This window comes from Sapajus apella, unplaced genomic scaffold (genome assembly GCF_009761245.1).
Source record: "Sapajus apella isolate SASKATOON/1434 unplaced genomic scaffold, GSC_monkey_1.0 scaffold13, whole genome shotgun sequence".
NCBI classification, from domain to species: domain Eukaryota; kingdom Metazoa; phylum Chordata; class Mammalia; order Primates; family Cebidae; genus Sapajus; species Sapajus apella.
The window spans coordinates 7,748,747-7,771,219 of NW_022436953.1; the positions used below are offsets into that span (position 1 = coordinate 7,748,747).

General features: G+C 38.2%; 1 protein-coding gene across 5 annotated transcripts in view; it reads right to left on the reverse strand.

The window, feature by feature from the left end:
- CFAP43 (cilia and flagella associated protein 43) overlaps positions 1–22,473 on the reverse strand; it is a 97,534-nt gene that overhangs the window by 47,907 nt on the left and 27,154 nt on the right. For all 5 annotated transcript variants that reach the window (XR_004269956.1, XR_004269957.1, XM_032281536.1 and 2 more), the window contains exons 9-17: positions 17,245–17,361; positions 16,171–16,251; positions 13,016–13,164; positions 11,044–11,147; positions 7,482–7,622; positions 6,537–6,709; positions 5,199–5,348; positions 4,242–4,372; positions 1,925–2,072 (exon numbers count right to left, since the gene is read on the reverse strand). Coding sequence is in view for 3 of the 5 variants with exons in the window: in XM_032281536.1 (XP_032137427.1) it covers positions 1,925–2,072; positions 4,242–4,372; positions 5,199–5,348; positions 6,537–6,709; positions 7,482–7,622; positions 11,044–11,147; positions 13,016–13,164; positions 16,171–16,251; positions 17,245–17,361 (1,194 nt within the window). In the remaining 2 variants the exon portion in view is untranslated. The remainder of the gene's footprint in view (positions 1–1,924; positions 2,073–4,241; positions 4,373–5,198; positions 5,349–6,536; positions 6,710–7,481; positions 7,623–11,043; positions 11,148–13,015; positions 13,165–16,170; positions 16,252–17,244; positions 17,362–22,473) is intronic.

Genomic DNA, 22,473 nt, shown 5'->3' on the forward strand with positions numbered 1-22,473 from the left:
CTTTTATATTAACCACAGCTTCCACTGAGGAAGCAGAGATGATGAGACCAGTCACACCATCACCACTCTTTGCCTTCTTTGCTACTGTGACCCAAATGCTCCTGCCCATCAAGGCCTGTGCCACTGTCTGTGCTTAGAATCTTTTTCCTTCTTTTTGAAGTTTTAATACTTAAAATTTTTTCTTCAATACCATCTCCTTCTGTATCATCAATTTCTCCCTTGTATTGGATCTTTCCCAACAGCATCCAAATATGCTCTACTATCTCCTGTCTTAGGAAAACTACTCTCACTTGACTATCACGTTTCTCTTTGGCCACCACCCTATTTCTATGCTCCACGTTGCACCAGAATGTCTTTAAAGAGTTTGGGATGCCACATTCTCCTGGCTCTCCTGTAACCTCACTGGCTGCTCCTCCTCAGGCTCCACTGCATCTCTGAACTCTTTTCCTGGCTCTTCAGAAGTTGCTCTGTCCTGGTCCTCTTCTGCTTCTTGCCGTTTATGCTTTCATGATGACCTTACCTAGTGTTATGGCTTTAAATCCCATCCACATGCCCTTGACTCATATAAACATATTCAGTCCCGACCCTTCCCAGAACGTAAGGTTCATCCATCCAACCGCTGAACTGGCATCTCCTCTTGGATGGCTAACAGGCTTCTCAAGTTTACCATGGGTAAAACTGATTTCAAATTCCCTTCTTTCTCTTCATAGCTACCCCTTTCCTCCACAGTCTGTCCCATCTCCATGTATGACACCATCTTCTATATAATTGTTCACATAAAACAATCTAGGAGATCTTGGGCCCTTTCTTTTCCTCTCTCTCTATGTCCAATTCATCAGTGAGTTCTATCAACCCTACCTCTGAAAACTACCTGGAATCCACCACTTCTCTCCTTTGCACAAGACTTCTCTACCTCCATCACTGCTACCTGAACTTCTCTGCCTTAGCCTCCTGAGCAATGTCCCTGCTTCTTATCCCTCTTATCCCCCACAGGAAATATTCTCCTCACAGCATCAAATAATCATTTCAATAATGTCAGTTATACCTTGTTAATCCTCTGTTCAGAACAGAACTCAGTTCTGATTACAAATAAAGTAAAATTCAAACTCTTTACCTAGTTTACAAAGCCCTTTGTTACCTGGTCTCCTCCCACTTTGAAGACCTCACCTCCCACCACTTTCTCCCTTGCTCACTTCGACTGCACAGGTCTTTTTTAGGTCCTAACATATCACATGCCAAGCCCTTTCCCCCTCTGCCCTGAATACTCTTGCTGCCTTCCCATTGTCTTTGCATGGTGGTGTTCTCTTTTAATTCAGATCTCAGCTTAAATGTCTTCTTGGAGAGGCTACACATCCCAACACTATCAGATCAACCTATTTTTATGCACTGAGTAGAACTTGTTACTATCTGTTTCTTCCACATTTGCTTGCTTATCTGTCTCTCCCTGCCCACCCCAACCCCCACTTAGGATGTAAACTCCATGGAAGCACAAATTTTTCTGTCTTGTTCATGGCTATGTCCCCCACAGCCTAGCACTCTGTAGGCACTCTATAAATATTGTTAAATGAATAAGTGAATGCTGTTCTCTAGCTAGACACTTCCTAAATAATATATGTGATACGAAAGTATAAAGAGATCATTTTGACCAAGGACCAGTGTGGGTGGAAGATTTTTTTTCCCAGGCAAGCCAGGTCTTGTACCATGGTTTAAATGAGATCTGAAATGCACTATTTGCAATTGCTTTGAGAAAGGCTTAATATTTTCTCTCAGAGGTAGCTTATTCTCTTTTTGAAAATCATGGGATACCTGGATAAAGAGAAATATTTCTAAACATTTGCTTAAAGAAAACCACAAACTGAAAATTTCTATCTGATTTACAAAGAAAGAAATGTAAGCAAGCAGGCTAGCCACATAGGAACTCAACTGTGTGTTCAGAATTGGATGCCAAATCTATGGAAACTCTTGGTGTTCTGCTTAAATAATCGTTCTCCTTGTCCATGGTGCTGCTTAGGAAAATTAATAGTTTCTGGTAATAGTCCAGAATGTCATTGGCTAGGTGTCCTCCAAACCGCCTATATTAATAAAAAAGAAAACAAATAGGCTTAAAAAATCATAATTTTAAAAATCACATTTAGCTGTATCATTTTCAGGTAACTAACCATTCCCATTTCTAGATAACTAACAAAGGAAATATGTGAATAATTCTCCACAGTGCCTTGTGGAAACTTATTCTTCAGTACCTACTTCTTTTTTAGAATATATTTATTTATTTTTAAAATTTTATCTTTTAAAGAGAAAGGGTCTTGCTTTATCACCTAGGCTGGAGTACAGTGACATGATCACAACTCACTGCCACCTCTGGGCTCAAGTGATCCTCCCACCTCAGCCTCCAAAGCAGCTACAGGGGTACACCACCATGCACGGCTAAAGGACTCTGCTTCTTAGAGAAGAACCTTTCATGGGTTCCAGGTCATGACAAGCTTCTTGACTTCTCTAGGGTGCCTTCTCCTCACACTGTCCTCATACTCTTACCCAACATGCCCTCTGTACCAGCCTTGGCCACTGCAAAGAAGAGCCAGTGCACTGACTGAGCTCTCAGAATGCACCAGGCAGTGTGCTGTTTCACACACAGAATCACATGATCACATGTGGCCCTCATCATCCCATCCTGCATTGAGAGTGGTATTATTACTTCCACTCAATTCGCCAGGGCATTGCAAACCTCAGGTGCATCAGCATCACTGGGAGGGTTTGAAAACAGATTCCTGGGCCCCACCTGCAGACATTCTTACTCAAAGTCCAGATGGGATCCAAGAATACACATTTCTAACAAGCTCACAGATGCTACAGACCACCCACCTTGAGTAACATTGTAATAGATAATTTAGAGGGGTTGTCATATGCCAAGGTCACAAAGTGATAAGTCCTAGACCATCGTTTCAAACCCAGCTTTGTTTTGAGTCAGAAGTCCAGATCAAAATGTCCTTTCTGAGCTACATAAATAAGGATCAACCACTTGTTTGTTGTTGCCTAAGACAGTATTTATTTGCTGGCTATAAAGAAATGCTAGACTTATATTGTAAGATAAAAGTTAATATTCTATTGAGAATTCCATGTGTAAAATGGGAATAATGATGCAATCCTCAAATGAGTCTTTGAAATAAGTAGCTACCAAAATTGTTATGATACAAAATCTCCACAACATTTAACATTTTCACAATGTTGCAGAGAAGGGCCATATTTTATTACTGCTTTGATCACAGGAGGTACCATGAAAAGCTATTTTTTCCAAAATGAATTGCATGAGTGAAATTGCCTTTGCAAAGATTATGACAGTGAAAGAAGTCTAGCATGGCTGACTCCATCTTGTTTCTAGTCTCACAGGCTGGATGTTCTTGCTCATTCCTCCTAACCTGGGAGGAATTTAGGAATTTAGTTTGTACTTGTAACTTGAAAGAAAGGATGCTAACAGTCTCTCCCTAAAACTGATCCCTTCCTTGTTTGGGGACTGAAACGGTTTGATATAATCTAAGCAAAATCTAATTAGGAAAGTCTGTGTATATATACATACATATATACGTCTGGGATAAACAGGAGTTTTTAAAGTTATTTGAGGTTCAGAATTGTCCTCATTTCTCATGTTATGAGAGATAGGACTGATCATTCTCAGATATATATTAACTATGTCTTTTTTGTGTGTGTGTGTATTTTGATGACCTGCTATCTCAGGCCTTGCTGACTTCTGGAGGCTAACCAGTCCTTAAAGATAGTAAACAATTTGCTCTGGAGCACTCCTTTCAAATGCAAACCAGCCAATCTAGAGGCCACACCCCCAACCACCTCCTCTAGTGAGCTTTCACAATCAGGGCCACCATTTCCCCACCCTAATCACCCTAGGGCCAAGTATGAGACAACTACGCCAGCACCTATGCCTCAGAATCCACCGATATTATTCAAATTAGCCAATCCTAAACCTGCCCAATCCTCCCTGTGGAAACCATACTGGAGGATCTCATCCATGTTTTCCTTACTCTCTCAGCCTCCTGACCCACCCTGTGCTGCCCCATGTAGTCCCCAAGCATGCAGTGCCCTCTTCTCTCGGGATCTGTGAGTATAACAAAGTTTCTTTGCACCGGTAGTTGTTTCCTGGTACGTTGGCCTTGCTGTACTTAAATAATTATAAAATCTCTATTTTAAAACACTATACAACATGGGGTTACATGCTGTATACTAATACATACTTCCACTTTAGGTAGACAAGGGTGCCATCATCTCTCCCATTCACCAGAATGTTTTGTCCATCCATCGAAATTCTCATTGACTGAATCCCATGACCCTGGTGAGAATGACTCCGACACCGAGCAAATGTTTCCTAAATAGTTTAGAAATAAAGCAGAAAAATTACAAATGCGATTCTACAATATGGCTTTTCTAATGGGGTTATATGCCTTTTTTTGTGCATAAGTGATTTTCTAGTTGCTAACAGCATTTTAATAGGTATGGAAGTAGCCAATTGGCAATACATAGCATTTAAAATCCCGAGTTCAAACCGCGTTCACCAATACTAATTTGTTCTTACACTATCTTTGTATAGTATGGAAGGACAGGGATTATTATCATCAATTTATAATAGGAAATCAGATACAGAGAAGTGAATGGATTGCAGAAGTCTATAAAGCTAGGGAAGGGGCCTTCACCAAGCAGAGATTGTGAATTCAGATGGCTTCAAGAGTCAGGCAGGTTCCATTTATGTGTGAAGTGGCTGGGTGTAATGAGAGAGGGTGATGGGCACTGTGAAGAATGGAAGATAACATGCTCTGAAGGATGCTAACTAAGCCAGTTTGATTAGAACTCAAACAAAATGCATCACCAATTTGGTATATAGGGCAACAATTCAAAAACTGGGATTTCTGAGTCATACTGGTTCTCAACCATGATGCCTCTTCTCATTTAACTTTTTAAATAGGAAATATGTTCAAATGGCTTAAAATTCAAAAACTATAAAACAGTATTCTGTGAAATCTCCTTTCTGTTCCCATGACCTAATATTTCCAGTGGCAATCAATGTAATTAGTACCTTCAATATCTTTTCAAAGTTTTTATGCATACATAAGCAAATTTTTATATACACATAAAATGTTTCTCTATATGAGATCAATATATACATCCATAATATTTTTTTTGAGAAAACAGCTTACCAAAGTATAAACGTCTCGGATGCACAGAATTCCACATTTAGCTATTGTTAGGAGCAACAATCCATGTGAAGACAAATAGAGTATTCCAGGTCCATACTGTCTGCTTTGCACTTTTTGGTATGGTTTAAGAATGTAGATATCAATATGTTCCTGTCAATCAAAGAAAATAACCACATTATAGAAAAGATCAGTTGAGTAGCACCTGTGGGTTTACAGAAGAACATGCCTATATGGTCAGATTCGAATCTGCAAACATTGCCATTGTAAATAAACTGATAAGTGATAAAGTGGGCACCTGTATTTGCATCATGTTATCCCATTTTTGCAAATAAAAGTTTGTTTCTGCCAACTAAGGAAAGTCTTCTTTATCTGTTTACTTGCCATTAAAAATCCCAGCCTATACTGATAATCTTTACGTTTACTAATCATTTGCATATATCTTCATGCTCAAGTCAAAATAATGTAGTCAATATTCCCCGTGTGTTTCATGCATTCCCACCTCCAAGCCTCTGCACATGTCCTTCTTTTTGTCTGGAATGCCCTTCTCTACTCCATTTCCACTAGTCCTGCCCTGCTTCCCCATATGAGTGCTGCCCACCAAGACTGTATGCAATATTTCTCCATGTCTAAATCTGATTTATTTTTCAAAGTCCAGATCAAATATTGTTTCCTTCATGAAACTTTTCTTGAATTTCTCTTGCCACAAATCATTTCTTCCTTCTCTAAATTTCTATGTCTAATCCTGGCTACTCTGTGAAAGAAGGGCTTTGACTGAAGAATTTAGAGGAAGGAAGGTAGACCTTATCGGAGTGGGTAGACAGACATCAAGGGAAACTGACAGGCCAAGGGGCAGCAAGCAGGAAGACACTGGGCCATTATGTGCAGCGGGAGGTGACACAATGCACGAGCAGTCCAAAGACAGCGGAATGAAAAAAGTGCCAGAAACACAGTTTAATTATTTTTTGCAATTTTGTTTATAGCTTAGGTGCAAAGTTCCACTGAAAATCAAATCATCTACCTTGTAGCCCTTGGCATCTATAGAATAGATTTTCTAATGCTACGTTGTTTTTTAAGGCACTAAACTAATATTGTGTCATATGCATGTTTATCTGACAAATATGATATATGTGACACAAGTATCAGGTTGCTCAAATACATTGTATGATAGATTAACAAATAACATTATATATCTAACTCAATGGAATTATGTTAATATAATGAAGACATTTGTTAACTGAACTATTTGGTTAAAGTAGTCAAGAGGATCACATCTAATCAGCACAATGTGTCCATCTTGAATGCTAAGATAAATGGGAGCACACTTAAGTGCTGACATACTTCTTTAGGGAGAAGGTAGCTACAGATGTATGGCACGTGACTACAGAAGCCATATATTTGTTTACTTTGAAAGTCCAAGACTGCAGAGGACAGAGTGTGCTCCAGCTCATACAGGTACTTATGAATGAGTGCATCTTTCAGCCTTCCTCTTTCATCAGTAAAGGTTGTGGAAACTATTAGATTTGGAAAAAGAAGAGAAATCACTTGTACCATATATTAATTAAAAAAAATATTATGAACAATTATGAAAAGCAAAATGAAAATTTAAATGCTCAATTAATATTGCAGAAGCTAGTAGGTGATAAAAATGATTTAAAAACAACTTGTCTCCCTAGAAATACTTGAGTATTAAATGACTGATAGTGGGTAAAATATTTCTCTAATGTCTTAATTAATTTTTAATCAATTAACTTAGAGACATATTAAAAGAAACCCATAGTACTATAGAGATTCTTATTAAAACAAAAAGTACTTGAGATTTTCTACTCTCTTCTGTTCTATAATAATGCATTTGCAAAACTGCTAACCAGATAAATTTGCCATTAAAACAAGGAAAGAGTATCCATTTTCTCATACCTTTTTATCCAGAAAACTTCCTTTATAATTTTGTCAGTGAAGAGAACTACACTGTAACCTATCTGAATTTAATCATGTCTATTTAAAGCTACAAAACAAGACATATCACAAAAATAACAAATCAATTTGACCTGTCAGTTGATCCTATCTCTTTTGCTCTGGTAATAAAGCAGACTCATGAGTCACGAAGGCCAGAGGAAAGTCCACACTTCACACTGTTTAGCATGTAGGTTTTACTTTGTAAAGATGGACAAAAGGTAGCCATTTTACCTCTTCACATGTCAAGAGAAAAACAAAACAAACCCAAAAAACAGTAACAATCATGTATCTGAGCTCAGGAACAGAATTGGTTGCTTGTGTTTTCTTTACCTTGTGACAGTAATATAGGCAGTATGAACATCTCCAACCTGCTTCTTCCTGCTTCTAGAAGTGAGGAAAGCACCATCACTTCCACTATGTCTGTTTCTAAAAGAGACACTGTGGATATCTGTACAATGTCTTTGGCCACCTCTGAAAGCAAATGGAAATCAACAACACAAGCAGTCACGGATAAGTTTAAAGACTCGTTTACCTTTCCAATTAAGATATCACCTTATGGACTTGATTTCATAAAATCTTTAGAACCAAATTATTTGCTCGACATTTAAAGTGATGTTTAAACATAAGTTACAGGGACATTTTTGATGAGTGGATGAGGGATTCTCTAGATTAGATGTCAAGACCAGCAGATGCAAACCAGCCCAACCTGTCTGGGTTTCTTTCCCAGCCAGGGTGGCCCCAGAGTGTACCACCTCCACCCTCCATCCCCCAAACCAGCACCTGCATGTGCTGTCCCCGACAAGTTCACTCCAGCCAGGTTACCTACTCTTAATATTGGGTAAACTCAGGCATTGGTCTTCTTTGCATCTGTGGTCAAGGACTGTGGGTGTGGTGGAAATGTGACTTTATGAGTTTGCTCCATTAGAAATCCAGCTGATCTAGCCTCTGCAAGGTGTGCCGGGCTGGAGCCCACCCTGGATTTGTTCCAGACTCACTCTTCCACTCTTCATGGGACTGTGCTGCAGGTGCCCACTTTCTCAGTCCCTGATACCAGCCTTTCCCCAGGTGGTCAGCAGATGACTTTCCCTCTTACTTAACAAGGAAGAACAAGGACATCTACATAAACTCAACCTCAACTTTCTTATCCTGAGACTCACATTTTCTTCTCTCCGTTTCCATTTTCTCCCTTCATTTCCTGACGTTGACGTAGGAACAAAAAGTAACCCCTTTCTGTCTGTGATTTTGAGCCCATTCCTCCAATCTCCTATTAGACCATGCATTACCAATTACCTCTTTTTAAGCTTCTTGAGTCTCTTATGGTTCCTTTTATTCAGCCCTCATGACTCTGCTGTCTTCAAATAAGAACCATCCTCCAACTCTGTTGTCCCACAACAGTTACCATCTGACTCTCTTTTTCTCTACTGCAAACTTCGTAAAATAGGTTTGGCACTTACTCACTTGATTTTCTTACCTCTATTCCCTCCCCAACCTTGTCTCTCCATTCTATAGAAACAACTCTCTCATGGATCGCCTGTGATTGGCAAATATATGAGAGCCTATCCCACCCTCACCCTACCCACACTTCTGTGTCAGCCTGTACCTACATCTGCCTTCCTTCCTTAGACTGTTTCTGGAGAGGATGACTCCCAGTTCTCTTATTACTCTGGCCCAGCCTCAGTTTTCTTCACTGCCTCATCTTCCTCTGTCCACAGCTTCAGTGTAAAATGTAAATCAGCATTGTAGTCCCAGCTTCTTCCATCCCACCCTCTGGCCAAACAGATACATTAAAAAATGGGGCCAGGAACAGCGGCTCACATCTGTAATCTCAACATTTTGGGAGGCTCAAGTGGGACGATTGCTTGACTCCAAGAGATCAAGAACAGCCTGAGCAACATAGGGAGACATTTTCTCTACTTAAAAAATTAAAAAAAAAAATCAAAAAAGCCAGGCTTTGGGGCATAAGCCTGTAGTACTAGCTACTCAAGAGGCTGAAATGGGAGGATTGCCTGAGCCTAGAAGTTCAAGGCTGTAGTGAGCTATGATTGCACCACTGAACTCCAGCCTGGGTGACAGGGCAAGACTCTAGCTATAAAATAAAATAAATGAAATGAAATGGAATATATGTCCACTCTGAGGTCAGCCACAGGTCCTACCATACTCGGTACCATCAAATTTGCATATTTAATCACCTCTTTTTCCCCATTAAGAATTTAGGTATACTTCTACTCTGTTTAGCCATCTCATCAGCTTCCATGACTTCAAGATCAAAATTCTATCATTAAGCCTTGAACTACATATCCCTGTTTCCAAACTTATGTGAAATATGCCCAAATGAAGAGTTTATTGGCTTTAAACTTACAGAATCCGTCAGCTCAACCTATCCCTCAATCTCTATGACTTTCTTCTTCAACTAATGACATCACAAACTCCCACCATTCAGGCTAGAAATTTTGGAGTCATTGTGGACCCCTTCCTTTCGCATGTAATCAAATACCAAGTCCTACCAATTCCATCACTCACAGTTGTGCCCTCTTTTCTCTTTCCATAACTGCAGCACAAGTTTGTGCATTGTGGATAAGTGCACACACCCTGAAACTGGATTTCCTTAATTTGGCTCTGTCACTAACTAGATGAATGACCTTGAACAAGTACTTAGCCTCGCTGTGCTTCAATTGCCTCATTTGATGGGATGATAGTAGTATCAATTTCATGAAAGTTGTCTAAGCATTCAATAGGTAGAGACATGCCGAGGGCTTAGAATACTGGCTACCACATAGTAAGGCATTCCTCAATAAGTGTTGGCTGTTATTATGATTATGACTATTATTATCTCTTGCCTTGGCTAGTATTATAGCTTCCAATCTCCTCTTTTTAATTTTATTCTTTTGCCTACCTCATCCTTCACACTGGTGTCAGAATCAGTCCCTAAAAACCAAGTCAAATCATGCCAGCTCCATCTTGAAACCACTGATGATGTCTCATTAACCACAGAACAATTCCAGACTCTTTGGAATGATATTCAAGGTCTTCCCTCTTTCAGACTTCATTGCCATAGTCATCTTCTAGTAAACTCTTCCATTTACCTGTTATACCAGACTTTTTACCATTTCAAGTACCTTTGTTTGGGTTATTACTTTGAGTAGGAATACTAACATGTCCTATCCTACACCTATGAAAATCCTTCAAACCTACTACGTTAAGCCCTTAAAAAAACTCTCTTCCAATCCTCTGCACCCCCTGACTACTGCCCACCTTCACCTCCACTGCTCTCCTCACACGTGGCAGAATTAATTGCTGCTGCATCTGAGCCTGCACACCACTCTGCTTTTTCCTCTTCTACTAAATCGTCTCCTTAATATTTTCATCCCCCTACAAGGCCTAGTTTTGGCATTTTGCACCTAGTAGGCCCTCACTAATTTTTATAAGCCAATGAATAAATTTAAAAATTTAGGGGTGAGACTTAGCAAAGTGTGAGGAGCAAAAAAAAATTTTTTTTAATTGTGTATGTGTGGAGAATATACATATATAGTTACTATGTAACGCTAGAGAGAAAATAATTTTCTTAGAATAAAATATTTAAAAATATTTGAGAGAAATCAACCCAACTTCTTTGTATGTTAGTATTAGAAATGCCCAGCCATTTCATTAATTTATTCAATAATTGATTCAAGAAAGTTTATTTAGCATCAATTATGTACCAAGCAGATAACTCTAATATTCCAAATGCATCAAAATATAATGTGAGAATTCTCCTAAGTAACTTTATTTAATTGTTTCTCTTTCAGAAAATATGCCATAAATAATTGTTTCAATATAATTCTATTTTCATAACCTTCAATTCTTTGGAATAAAATAATCAATATTTTTAATTAATAAGCATTCTATGTTGTACCTGTGAATCCAATAATCTGAAATGAGCTTGAGGATTTGGCATTGATAACAAAGACTTTTCCTTCTGATGTTCCAACTAACAGAAATATTCCTCGCTGATCATAACTAGAAAAGAAGAAATCTGATGATCAGATACCAATTGTTTCACCAGCTAGATGGTAAACAAGTTTACTGAATGACCACAGAGATATGTTCAAAGCCAGTCATTTTTATGGTTTGTGATTTCTTTTTTTTTTTTTTTTTTTTGAGACGGAGTTTCACTCGTTACCCAGGCTGGAGTGCAATGGCGCGATCTCGGCTCACCGCAACCTCCGCCTCCTGGGTTCAGGCAATTCTCCTGCCTCAACCTCCTCAGTAGCTGGGATTACAGGCACGCGCCACCATGCCCAGCTAATGTTTTTTTTGTATTTTTAGTAGAGACGGGGTTTTACCATGTTGACCAGGATGGTCTCGATCTCTTGACCTTGTGATCCACCCGCCTCGGCCTCCCAAAGTGCTGGGATTACAGGCTTGAGCCACCGCGCCCGGGCTGGTTTGTGATTTTTAACATTCTCTGACCTTATACAAATGGAGTGATTATATATAAATATAATCATTCTACTTTAGGCCAATGCTATTTCCAAATTATAACTTTAATAAATACAGTCAAGAAGATTTAGTAAAGATGGGCAGTTGGTTCATCATAAGTGAATGAAACATGTCGGTAGAGCTTTCTTGATGTTTTAAGCACAAATAAGCAATTCTCAAATTGGCGGTGGGAATGACATTTCATTACCCTGTGTCTGGTACCTATCAGTGGGAGGAAGAATGTAGTGAAACATGTCTACAACTTTATCAAGTTAGAAAAAGTGGGAAGACACAAATTAGAATAAGAGATGTGAGAAAGGAAAGGCACAAAAAAATACGGTGTAGATGGGCTGGGGGAAAATGGAGGGAGGTTATCCATCCTTCCCCACTGAGCTAGGGTGGTGGAGCTGGGCAGTCCATGGTGGCAGGGCCAACTCCTCAGTGTGCTAGCTGTGTAATGTGTAATTTTGGGCAATGCTTTTCTTCACCTCTCTTACCCTGAAATCACCAATTTGTCTAATAAGGATCTGAATAACACCTTTCTGACTGGTATTTTGAGGATCACATTCAACAAGCTACAGTGATCTCAAGCTGTAAAGCAGAATACAAATGTCCATTCTTATTAATACCTAATAATATATTAAAAAGAAAAGGTAATAATGATCGCAACTACAAGTCCAAATCTAAAGTCTCTATATTGTCATCTTAAGAGTATTGCTTCAAGAGTTTTGAAATACTCTAAATATTCATCAATATACTGTTTTTAAAAAATGATAGTATATTCATATAATGGAGTACTATGTGGCTATAGAAAGAATAAGGATGGTCTTTATGTGTGGATATAAACTGTTCTCCAAGATATACCATTAAGTGAAAAAAGAAATGAGGCATTGTACATAGTTTTCTTCTTTTAAGAGCAAAGGCAGTTACTCTGGAGCCCAACTACCTGGGTTCAAATCCCGACATTTGCCATTCACTATCTGTGTACTATTGAGCAAGTTATTTAAACTCTGTGCTTCATCTTCCTCGTCTGTCAAATAGAGACAATAAGAGTGTTTACCTCATGGAGTTAATACAGCAGAAGTACCTGGCACACTATACACATTTGATGGCTATTGATACAAATATAAAGAAGTGCTTATTAGTTTTTGCTTGTTCATGGATAAAACATCTCAGGAGAGACATGAGAAATTGGTACCAGGCTGCCTCCAAGGATAGACCTGGGTATGGGGGGTACTTTGCTACACAGCCCTGTGTACCTTTTGAGTGTTGAACTGACTGAATGTATTGGCATTCAAAACAAATGAAACATGTAAAACTTAAAATTAAAAGAAATTATGGCCTCACTGGAATTTTCAACAGATGGGTGTGACACAGAGCTGCTCCTGGAAGTAGAAGGTACTTACACAACATGCTGCACGGAAGATTCCGAGAGAAAGGCCTTGTGCATGACCTGAGGGGATTCCTCATTGTAGACGCTGATGAAGTAGACAGAGCCACTCTCAGTGCCCACGGCTGCAGAGAAGGAGGACGGACAGCAAGCCAGAACCGTTGCCTGTTTAAAATAAACCTCAGATGCATATCTCCATTGTGCCTGCTCTCCTACACATAAGAATGCTATTATACAATGTATTTGAAAAGCCTGCAGGATGAGAAGAGTGGCAGGTGTTGTGTGGTGGGTTCTTTCGAATTATAGCCTCAACGTTCCTGAGCTGATAAACTGTATAAGAAGGCACAGTACATCTTATTCTTTTATCCTGAAATTAGAGTGATAAAAATTATAGAGAGATTTCTTGAAACTTACATCATGGCTTCATTTTTATCCCTAAATGATGATGAAATGATTATGCCAATATTCTATCAAAGTGATTGTGAAACGATTAGACCAATAATAGTGAAAAATAAAATAAGAAATGTAAAAGAAATTCTTAGCATCTTTTAAACACTTTTAAATTTTTATCTATCTATCTGTCTGTCTGTCTATCTATCTATCTGTCGTCTGTCTATTTATTAGTGATGGGGTCTTTGATCTGTTTTGAACTACTGGGCTCAAGTGATCCTCCTGCTTCAGCTGCCAAGTCGCTGGGATTACAAGTTTAAATCAGCACACTTGGCTTTTTAAAACATTTTTATGGATTCTGAGATGCTGGTATGACTAAGGAAGACTTAAGAAAATGACTATATCACTGCAAGATGTATTTAGTCACCAAAGAAATACATAACCAATTCCCATTTATCTCACAATGATTTATATAGAATATGATGTCTAAGAGAATAAACTGACTTTCATAATACTGGAGAAATCAGTATTATTTCTCTATAAACACTTTGTGGATTGTTTTGAATAAAATCATGGAACTTAGGACTGAAAAAGAATGTAAGAGATCATTTCGCAAAATAGAAAACGCAAGGCAAGGAAGTGCAGCAGCTTGCCCTAGGATCCCATATTTGGTGACAAACTTCAGATGAGCACTCAGGTGAAGAACATAAGAGCTCATTTGGCAAAACAGAAAATGCAGGACAAGGAAGTACAGCAGCTTGCCCAAAGATCCCATATGTGATGACAAACTTCAGATAAGCACTCAGGTGTCCTGCCTCATTAGAATGCACAGTCTCCCAGTTGAGTGGCCTTTTTTTTAAAAAATTGAAAACCTTTATGGGATATGTGTGTGTGTGTGTGTGTGTGTGTTTCCCAAAATAATCAGCTGCAATTCTCCTTCATTCCAGGGCAATAGTGTGCTAGTCTGAAAATGTACAGCAAGGGCCACAGGGGTGTTATGTACCTTTGCAGGTGTCATCAGAGGAGGCTGCTAGTGTCCAGGTGTCTTGCCACTGTGATGCTGGGCTGGGATCCTCCAGGACTACTGTCTAAAGGAAGGCAAAACAGTCCCGGACACAGAGAGACCTGGCTTCAGCATTACTGTGTCTGTCTACCCAGTTGGATCAATTCTCTGTAGGATAATGGTACCTGTATCCCTCCCTGCCCAAGAGGGACAAGGTAAATCCTGATAATATGGGGCCCCTGGGTGGGTTGCTAAACATTTGTATGTCTCTCATGTGGGAAAGGAGATGTGATTAAATGCACTTGTAAGATCTCTCCTAGTTTACTATTTCTAATAGAAAGGAATATGTATAACCCTTTGTCACATAGATTATGGAGCCTTTTCATATTTCAAGTTTTTTCAGTAAGAATTTTTATCTTTACTTTTGTGGGAGAGTTTTATTTATCACATTGAATTATGTATCTTTTGCATCTTATGCAAAATATGATGCTTAGTCTTTTATAATTGAGATTTTAGTATTATAAAAAGGAAGGATTGAAACTTTCCTACCTACTATCAAGATCCATATCTCAACTAGAACTGTGTAATACAGCAAATGATAATATTATTTTTTTTAAAAAGACAGCATTACCATTGTTTCTTGGTCCTTTTAAAAATATTATTTTATGCAAAATGCACTGTGAAGATGGCAGAAATAATGGTATCACATTGTGATAGGTGTTGTGGGCAGTGTAGTTTGCAACTCAGCACCCATACACCCTCCTTCTGGAAGATCTCTTGACTATTCACGGAGAAACTATCCCTCCCCTATTTTCAGGGTTGAATGGAATCAATCTAACTCCTATTTCCTGAGCTGAGTTTGTGCATTAATTATGCATTTAATTGCATTTCTCATCCCCTGTGCATATGATTAGTTCAGAGATGTTATTAAGACATTAGAAGGCATTTACTGAACCTTCTGGAAAGAAGAAGCATCTTTGTTCTTCCTCCCCCTACAAGAGGAATTTTTCTTCCCTCTCTGACAGTATAATGTGAGGTTGGCACCTGAGGTATCCGGGTGCACCTCAGTGAGGCCTAAGATGAAACTAAAGGCACAGTGTAGAGATAGAAAGACAAGGTCCTTGGTATATCATTTAAGATGCTGGATTGAGGCACACATGAGGCCAGATAAGTTCTGTACTTTATAGTTGATAGTGCCAATAACACTCGCTTTTTAATTTTTGGCTTAAACTGGTTAGAGTGGCAATTTGCTTTCATTTCTAATTGATTCTCAATAAATGGGACCATTTAACCAGTTATGACCAAAGGGATATTTCATTTCTGAGAAAAAGTACTTAACTGCTGATTGAAGAGCACCCCCTCTCCCTCCAAAAGACCTTCCAGTACTCTCTTCCTCTCCTGCCACACAGCACAGAAGAGCTATTCCTTGGTGGAACCCCCATCATCCTGGCTCCCTGAGAGCCTGCGCAAGAGGGACCCCTGCCAATCCACAATGAACTTATGGCATGAGTAAGATATAAACTACTGGGGTTTCAAAAACAACTGCCACCACAGAAAAATTTATTGTTTCCTATAACCAATATAGTATGCTATGGTTCCACTCTTGGGGCTATGGTATATACTTTACACAGAGGAATTACTCCAAATCTATAAGACAAAAATGCAGTGAGGCTTCTGTAATAAGTATTTCCACAGACTATCGATGTGAGAATATGAAAAGGTAGATTGGATTCAAATTCAATGTATTTTTAAAAAATCCATTTATCAAGTATACTTACTGGGGTATTCAGATAAATCTTGCTTACACAAGCACAATCCTCCAGCCACCAAACACAAACTTCCCCTGAATGTGTAAGTGTCTGCAACAAAAAGAAAAATAAAACTATACATGGAAAATAAGACTTTCCTATGGGAGCATGTTCTACCTCCCTTTCCAGTGTGTCAATCTGATGATTTAGTATGAAATTTTATTTTACTTATGTGGATTATACTTATTTTATAATTTCAATGTCAATGCTTCTTTTCTGAACAAATATTAACTAGTATCTTTAATGCAATTTAAGTAACACATAATAGCTAATTAGTATTAGGAAAGTAAAATAAAGATTTTTCATGTAACATATTAAAGTTAAAAGTTGCTTATAAAAATCAGTGAAACTATTGCCTACTGAACAAATGTAGAAATAGGAAACAATACATTGTTCTTTTTTAAATTACTGGAATTTTTTTTTAGAGCGTTTTCAGGATTACAGAAAAATAGAGCATAAAGTAGAGAGTTCTCCTTCCCCTTCCCCTCCACACACACAATTACCCTATTATTAACATCTTGCATTAGTGTGGTACATTTGTTACAAACGATGAGTCAATATTGACATATTATTATTGACTCCTTAGACTGAATTAATGTATTGTACATGGCAACAATTTATTTTCAACCTCAGGTGGTGCTGCTGCATTACCCAGAAAAAAAGATTATTAAATAAATACTAATAGTTTACAGAGTGTTGATGACTCATTAGCAATGAATGTATTTTAAAATGTGTTCAAGCCTGGTTTGCAGAGCTTGGGTGGTGAAAACCAAAAGATGACTCCTAAGATCTCAATTGTGTTGACTGTTTTCAGACGATGATATTATGAAGTCACAATATAAGGACATCATTCTAACTGGGGGATAGATTTGAGGATAGAAGTGTCTGGCATCTCCACCACAGTCTTCAAGGACAGCCTCTGCCTCCTATTTGCATTGCTTTGCACATGAACTCTCAAAGTTACCCAATAACATATAAATAGGGATTTAAATCTTGCAATATCATATTTTTAGTCCTACTGTGACACAGTAAAATATTCTTTACCATGAAGTGTTCGGTTCCAGGTGTGATAAAGTCAATTGCCTGAAAATTTCCATCACAAGCATCTAGGACTTTATTTAAGATGGGTTTCTCACCCAAAGTGTAGATATAAACAGATCCCTGAAAAACATACAAAAGAAAAGAAACATATTGTAATTGTTGTGTATACAGTTCAACAAATATTTATTAAATGTCTACTGTAACCAAGGCACTGTGTGGAAACAGATAATGGGAAATCATAGATCAGCTCAGTAAGACCTTGACCGTGAGGGGCTTAAAATCTAGACCCTTGATTTGTTTGTTTATTGATTGATCGATTCATTCATTCATTCACTTATTCATCATTTTATTTTATTTTATTTAGTTTTGTTTTTTTTTTTTTTTTTTTTTTGAAAGTTTTGCTCTTTTTGCCAGGCTGGAGTGCAATGGCACAATCTCAGCTCACTGCAACCCCCACCTCCCAGGTTCAAGTGATTCTCCTGCCTCAGCCTCCTGAGTAGCTGGGATTACAGGCATGCACCACCACACCTGGCTAATTTTGTATTCTTACTAGAGATGGGGTTTGAAGACATTGGTCAGGCTGGTTTCAAACTCCTCACCTCAGGTGATCCACCCACCTTGGCTTCCCAAAGTGCTGGGATTACAGGCATGAACCACCACGCCTGGCCTCATCATTTTAAATAACCATAAGACTTTCTTTTTCAATTCCAGACATTCATTTTTTATTTTTATTTTTTTATTTTTAAAATTTTTTTGTGACTGAGTCTCCCTCTGTCGCCTAGGCTGGAGTGCAGTGGTGCGATCTTGGCTCACTGCAACCTCCGTCTCCTGGGTTCAAGCGATTCTTTTGCCTCAGCCTCCTGAGTAGCTGGGATTACAGGGCTCCGCCACCATGCTCAGCTAATTTTTGTATTTTTACTAGAGACAGGGTTTCACCATGTTGACCATGCTGATCTCAAACACCTGACCTCAAGTAATCCACCTTCCTTGGCCTCCCAAAGTGCTGGGGTTATAGACATGAGCCACCATTCCTGGTCTCCCAGACATTCGTTTTTTAATTTACAAGACATAACAAGACATTTTTTTCTGTTTCAAAAACAGTATCTATTTATGTAGAAAATTTGGAAAATATAGAAAATCCAAAAAGTTGTTAAGATGTACTAAATTCTACCACACGGAAGGGGCACTAAACATCTAAACAAGCCTTTGTAGAAATTATTGAGGTATGTCACCTTATGACATTATTTTCAGCTCCCGAACTCACCTCTAAAAAAAAATGTCTATTCTGTAATGTATGCATCTATACCAAGTAATTGGTAATATAATATGATCACTTAACGAGCAGTAAGAAGTCTGCTTTCAGCTGATCACAAGTTCTTCATGTTTACTTGAATTAAATATAAATATTTCTGGTCTTATTTACCTAAAAAATATGACTCTATAGGAGTTCAAAATTTGGCAGATATTTACTAATTTTATCTTTCTTTCATTTCTTCAATAAATATTAAGTGGATTTACAGCACCAGTCACTGCTCTAGATGCTGGGGTTACAGCAGAGAATAAAACAGACAAAATATCCTACCCTCATGGAGCTTACCTTCTGCTGGGAGATTCAGACAATAAATAATATAACCAAATAAAATATACTGTAAGTTAAACAGTGATAATTGTAAGAAGAAAAAGAAAATATAACAGAGAAGGAAAATACTGCATAACAAAATAAGAGGGTGAAATTTTAAAGTGCATGTTTAAGAGAGGCTTCAGTGAGAAGGCATGGCAGGCCAGGTCTCACTAACAGCTGAACAGGCAGGCCTCCGTGACAACTGTTTCAGCAATGACTGAGTGGTTAAGTTAAATATTAAAAGCTAATAGAGCCAGCACCCTTATACAAAGGCTGGAATATAAAAGAAGCCCACCAAGAGTTTTGCTTAGGCCTTTCCTGGGCCTTGAAGCATGATAAGATAACGAAGGAATTCTTAACAGGACCCGTTTAGGATTAAATAAGTTTTATTGGGGGTCTGAAGAAACTCCTCAGACCTCTACAAACAAGTTTTATTGGGGGGTCCAAAGGAACTCCCCAAATCTCCATGATTTAGCAAGAGACAAGATAAGGGTATTTACCCCTGGCACTTGAACCCATCTAGATTAAGTAAATTTACTAAGGCTCCAGAGGAAGGTCTTCAGGACTAGACCTTAGTTATAGATTAGAAGTTAATCACTTACGTCTTTAGATGAATGCACACTTACATGTAGTTATATAGCTTAAAAGGTATATAAGCTCTGGAAAACTTTGTAATACTGAGTTGGTCCAGTGATATTTTCCCAGCCTTGTTCCTATGCCCAGTTACAGAAATAACTCCCTTCTTTCCCAGTTCATCTGCATCTCATTAGCAGGCCAGGGGAACAAGCAGCCCAATCATCAGATCTGGGAAGAAAGGTAACTTTAAAGAAAAGACTTGAAGGTTCCTGCCTGTAATCCTGGCACTTTGGGAGGCTGAAGTGGGCAGATCACTTGAGGCCAGGTGTTTGAGACCAGACTGGCCAACGTGGTGAAACCCCATCTTTACTAGAAATCCAAAAATTAGCTGGGTGCACACTGCAGTCTTAGCTACTCAGAAGGCTGAGGCATGAGAATCACTTGAACCCGGGAGGTGGAGGTTGCAATGAGCTCAGATTGCACCACTGCACTCCAGCCTGGGTGACAGAGCAAGACTCTGTCTCAAAAAATTTAAAAAAAAAGACTTGAAGGAAATGAGGAAACAATCCATGTAGATTCTGTGGGAAGAACATTCCAGACAGGGGGAAAAGCCAATACAAAGACTCTGATGGAGAGGCATGTCTGGCAGGTTCAAGGAAACAGCATGATGGCCCGTGTGGTGGGAGCAGGGTGGACAAGAATTCACAGTACTGGTAGATAAAGCCAGTGGTGGGAATTGCAGTCCATGTCATGAGGCGCCTTTTAAAACATAGTAAGGATTTTGGCTTTTACTCAGAATGACACAGGAAATCACTGGAGGGCTCTGCTTAGTAAAGAAAAATACTTTGCTCACCTTAGCTGCTACGTTGAGAACACATTGTTTATTTTTTCTTTCTTTCTTTCTTTTTGAGACAGTCTCACTGTGTCACCCAGGCTGGAGTGCAGTGGCACAGTCTCAGCTCACTGCAACCTCCACCTCCCAGGTTCAAGTGACTGTCCTGCCTCAGCCTCCCAAGTAGCTGGGATTATGGTGCCCACCACCACACCCAGTTAATTTTTGTAATTTTAGTAGAGACAGGATTTTACCATGTTGGTCAAGCTGATATCGAACTCCTGACCTTGTGATCTGCCCGCCTTGGCCTCCCAAAGTGCTGGAATTACAGGTGTGAGCCACCACGCCCAGCCATACATTGTTTGTTCTATCATGTAATGAAAGAAGTATATTAAAATGCTCCAGATAACAGCTTTGGTTCTCCTCACTCTGTCATGTTTTAAGTCTCTGAGGCTACACTATTAGCTATATACATATTTTTGTGTGTGTGTGTTTAGCTATTACATATTTTAAGTATTTATATATTCCTGGTAAATTTAATATTTTATTATTCTGAAATAAGCCCATTTATCTTTAGTAATGATTTTTACCTTAAAGCCTATTTTGTCTAATGTTAATACACTTCCAATAGTTTTCTTTTGGTTAATGTTTGCACATCTTTTTATATTTGGTTTTAAACATAGATTTTAATTTATGCTTTTTGTTTATCTCAATTGTTTTGCATTTCATTTTCTTTCTCTTTTTTACCTTATTTTGGGTTAAACTATTTTTTTTAACATTTCACTTTCTCTAGTTTGGAAATTTCATCTATTGTTTCTATTCTTTTATTGGTTACCTTAGAAGTTATAACATGCATACCTAACTTATCAACATCAAAATTTACTTAAAAGCTTTACTCTCCTCCTGTGTTATATGGGATCCTTGTAACACTTTATTCTATATATACCCTGCCCTCCCCCCACCAACTTATACTATTGTTATTTGGGATTTTAATTCAATATTATTTTTAAACCTACTTTCACATTATTTTTGCTGTTGTATGCAGTGTTCATTTACTGTGTATCTTCTACAATGTGCCATTCTCCAGCCATAACTACTGCTCTTTGTTCTTCTTGCATCACGGACCTTCTACCTGGGATCATTTTTCTCTGCCTGAAGTAAATTCTTTTTTTTTTCTTATACCTTATACAAAAATTAACTCAAGGTGCCTGAAGTAAATTCTTTAGAATTTTCTTTAATGATAGTGAGCTGCTGACACACTTTTACCTTTGGAGAGTCTAAAATGTCTTTTTTCACCCCAGTATTGAAAAGATGTTTTCACTGAGTATAGAATTCTAGGTGGCAATTATTTTCTTTCATTATATCAGGGGTCATCAAACTTTTCCTATAAATAGGCTGATAATAAATATATTAGGCTTTGCAAGCCATGCAGTCTCTGCCACAACTATTTAATGCTGCCATTTTGGTATGAAAGCAGCCATTAACAATACATAAGTGGGTGTAGCTGTGTTCTAATAAAATCTTATTTGAAAAATAAGCAGCAGACTAGTTTTGCCCCATGGAGCCACAGTTTGGTGACCCCTGCACTACATTGAAGATATTATTCCACTATTTCTTACATTATTGCCACAGAGAAGTCAGATATTAGTCTAATTGAAATTCCTTGGAGGTAATCTGTCTTTTCTCTGACTGCTTTTAAAATTTCTCTTTGTCTTTGGTTTTCAATAGTTTCACTTTGGTAACTCTAAGTGTTGATGCCCTTTTATGTATTCTGTTTGGGATTCACTGGACCTCTTAAATCTGTAAATTCATATCTTTAACTAATTCTGAAAAATCCCCAGCTAATATCTCTTTAATTATTGCCTCTGCCCCACTTTCTCCTCTCTGGATTCTAATCAAACATATGTTAGATCTTTTCACTGTATTGTTCTTGTCTTTTATGTGCCCTTCTGTATTTCCTACCATTTTGCTTTTCTAGGTGACATTCTGAATAACTTCTTCTGATCTATCTTCCAATTTATCCATTCTCTCTTTGGCTATGGCTAATCTTTTGTCAGACATGTTCATTTAATTTTTAATTTGCTAGTATATTTTTCTTCTTTAGAAGTTCTATTTGGGTCTTTCCTCCTTTTATGATATCTTTTTCATAGTTTCCTGTTCTTCATAGATATTTTAAGTTAGTAATTTATTTATTAAAACAAAG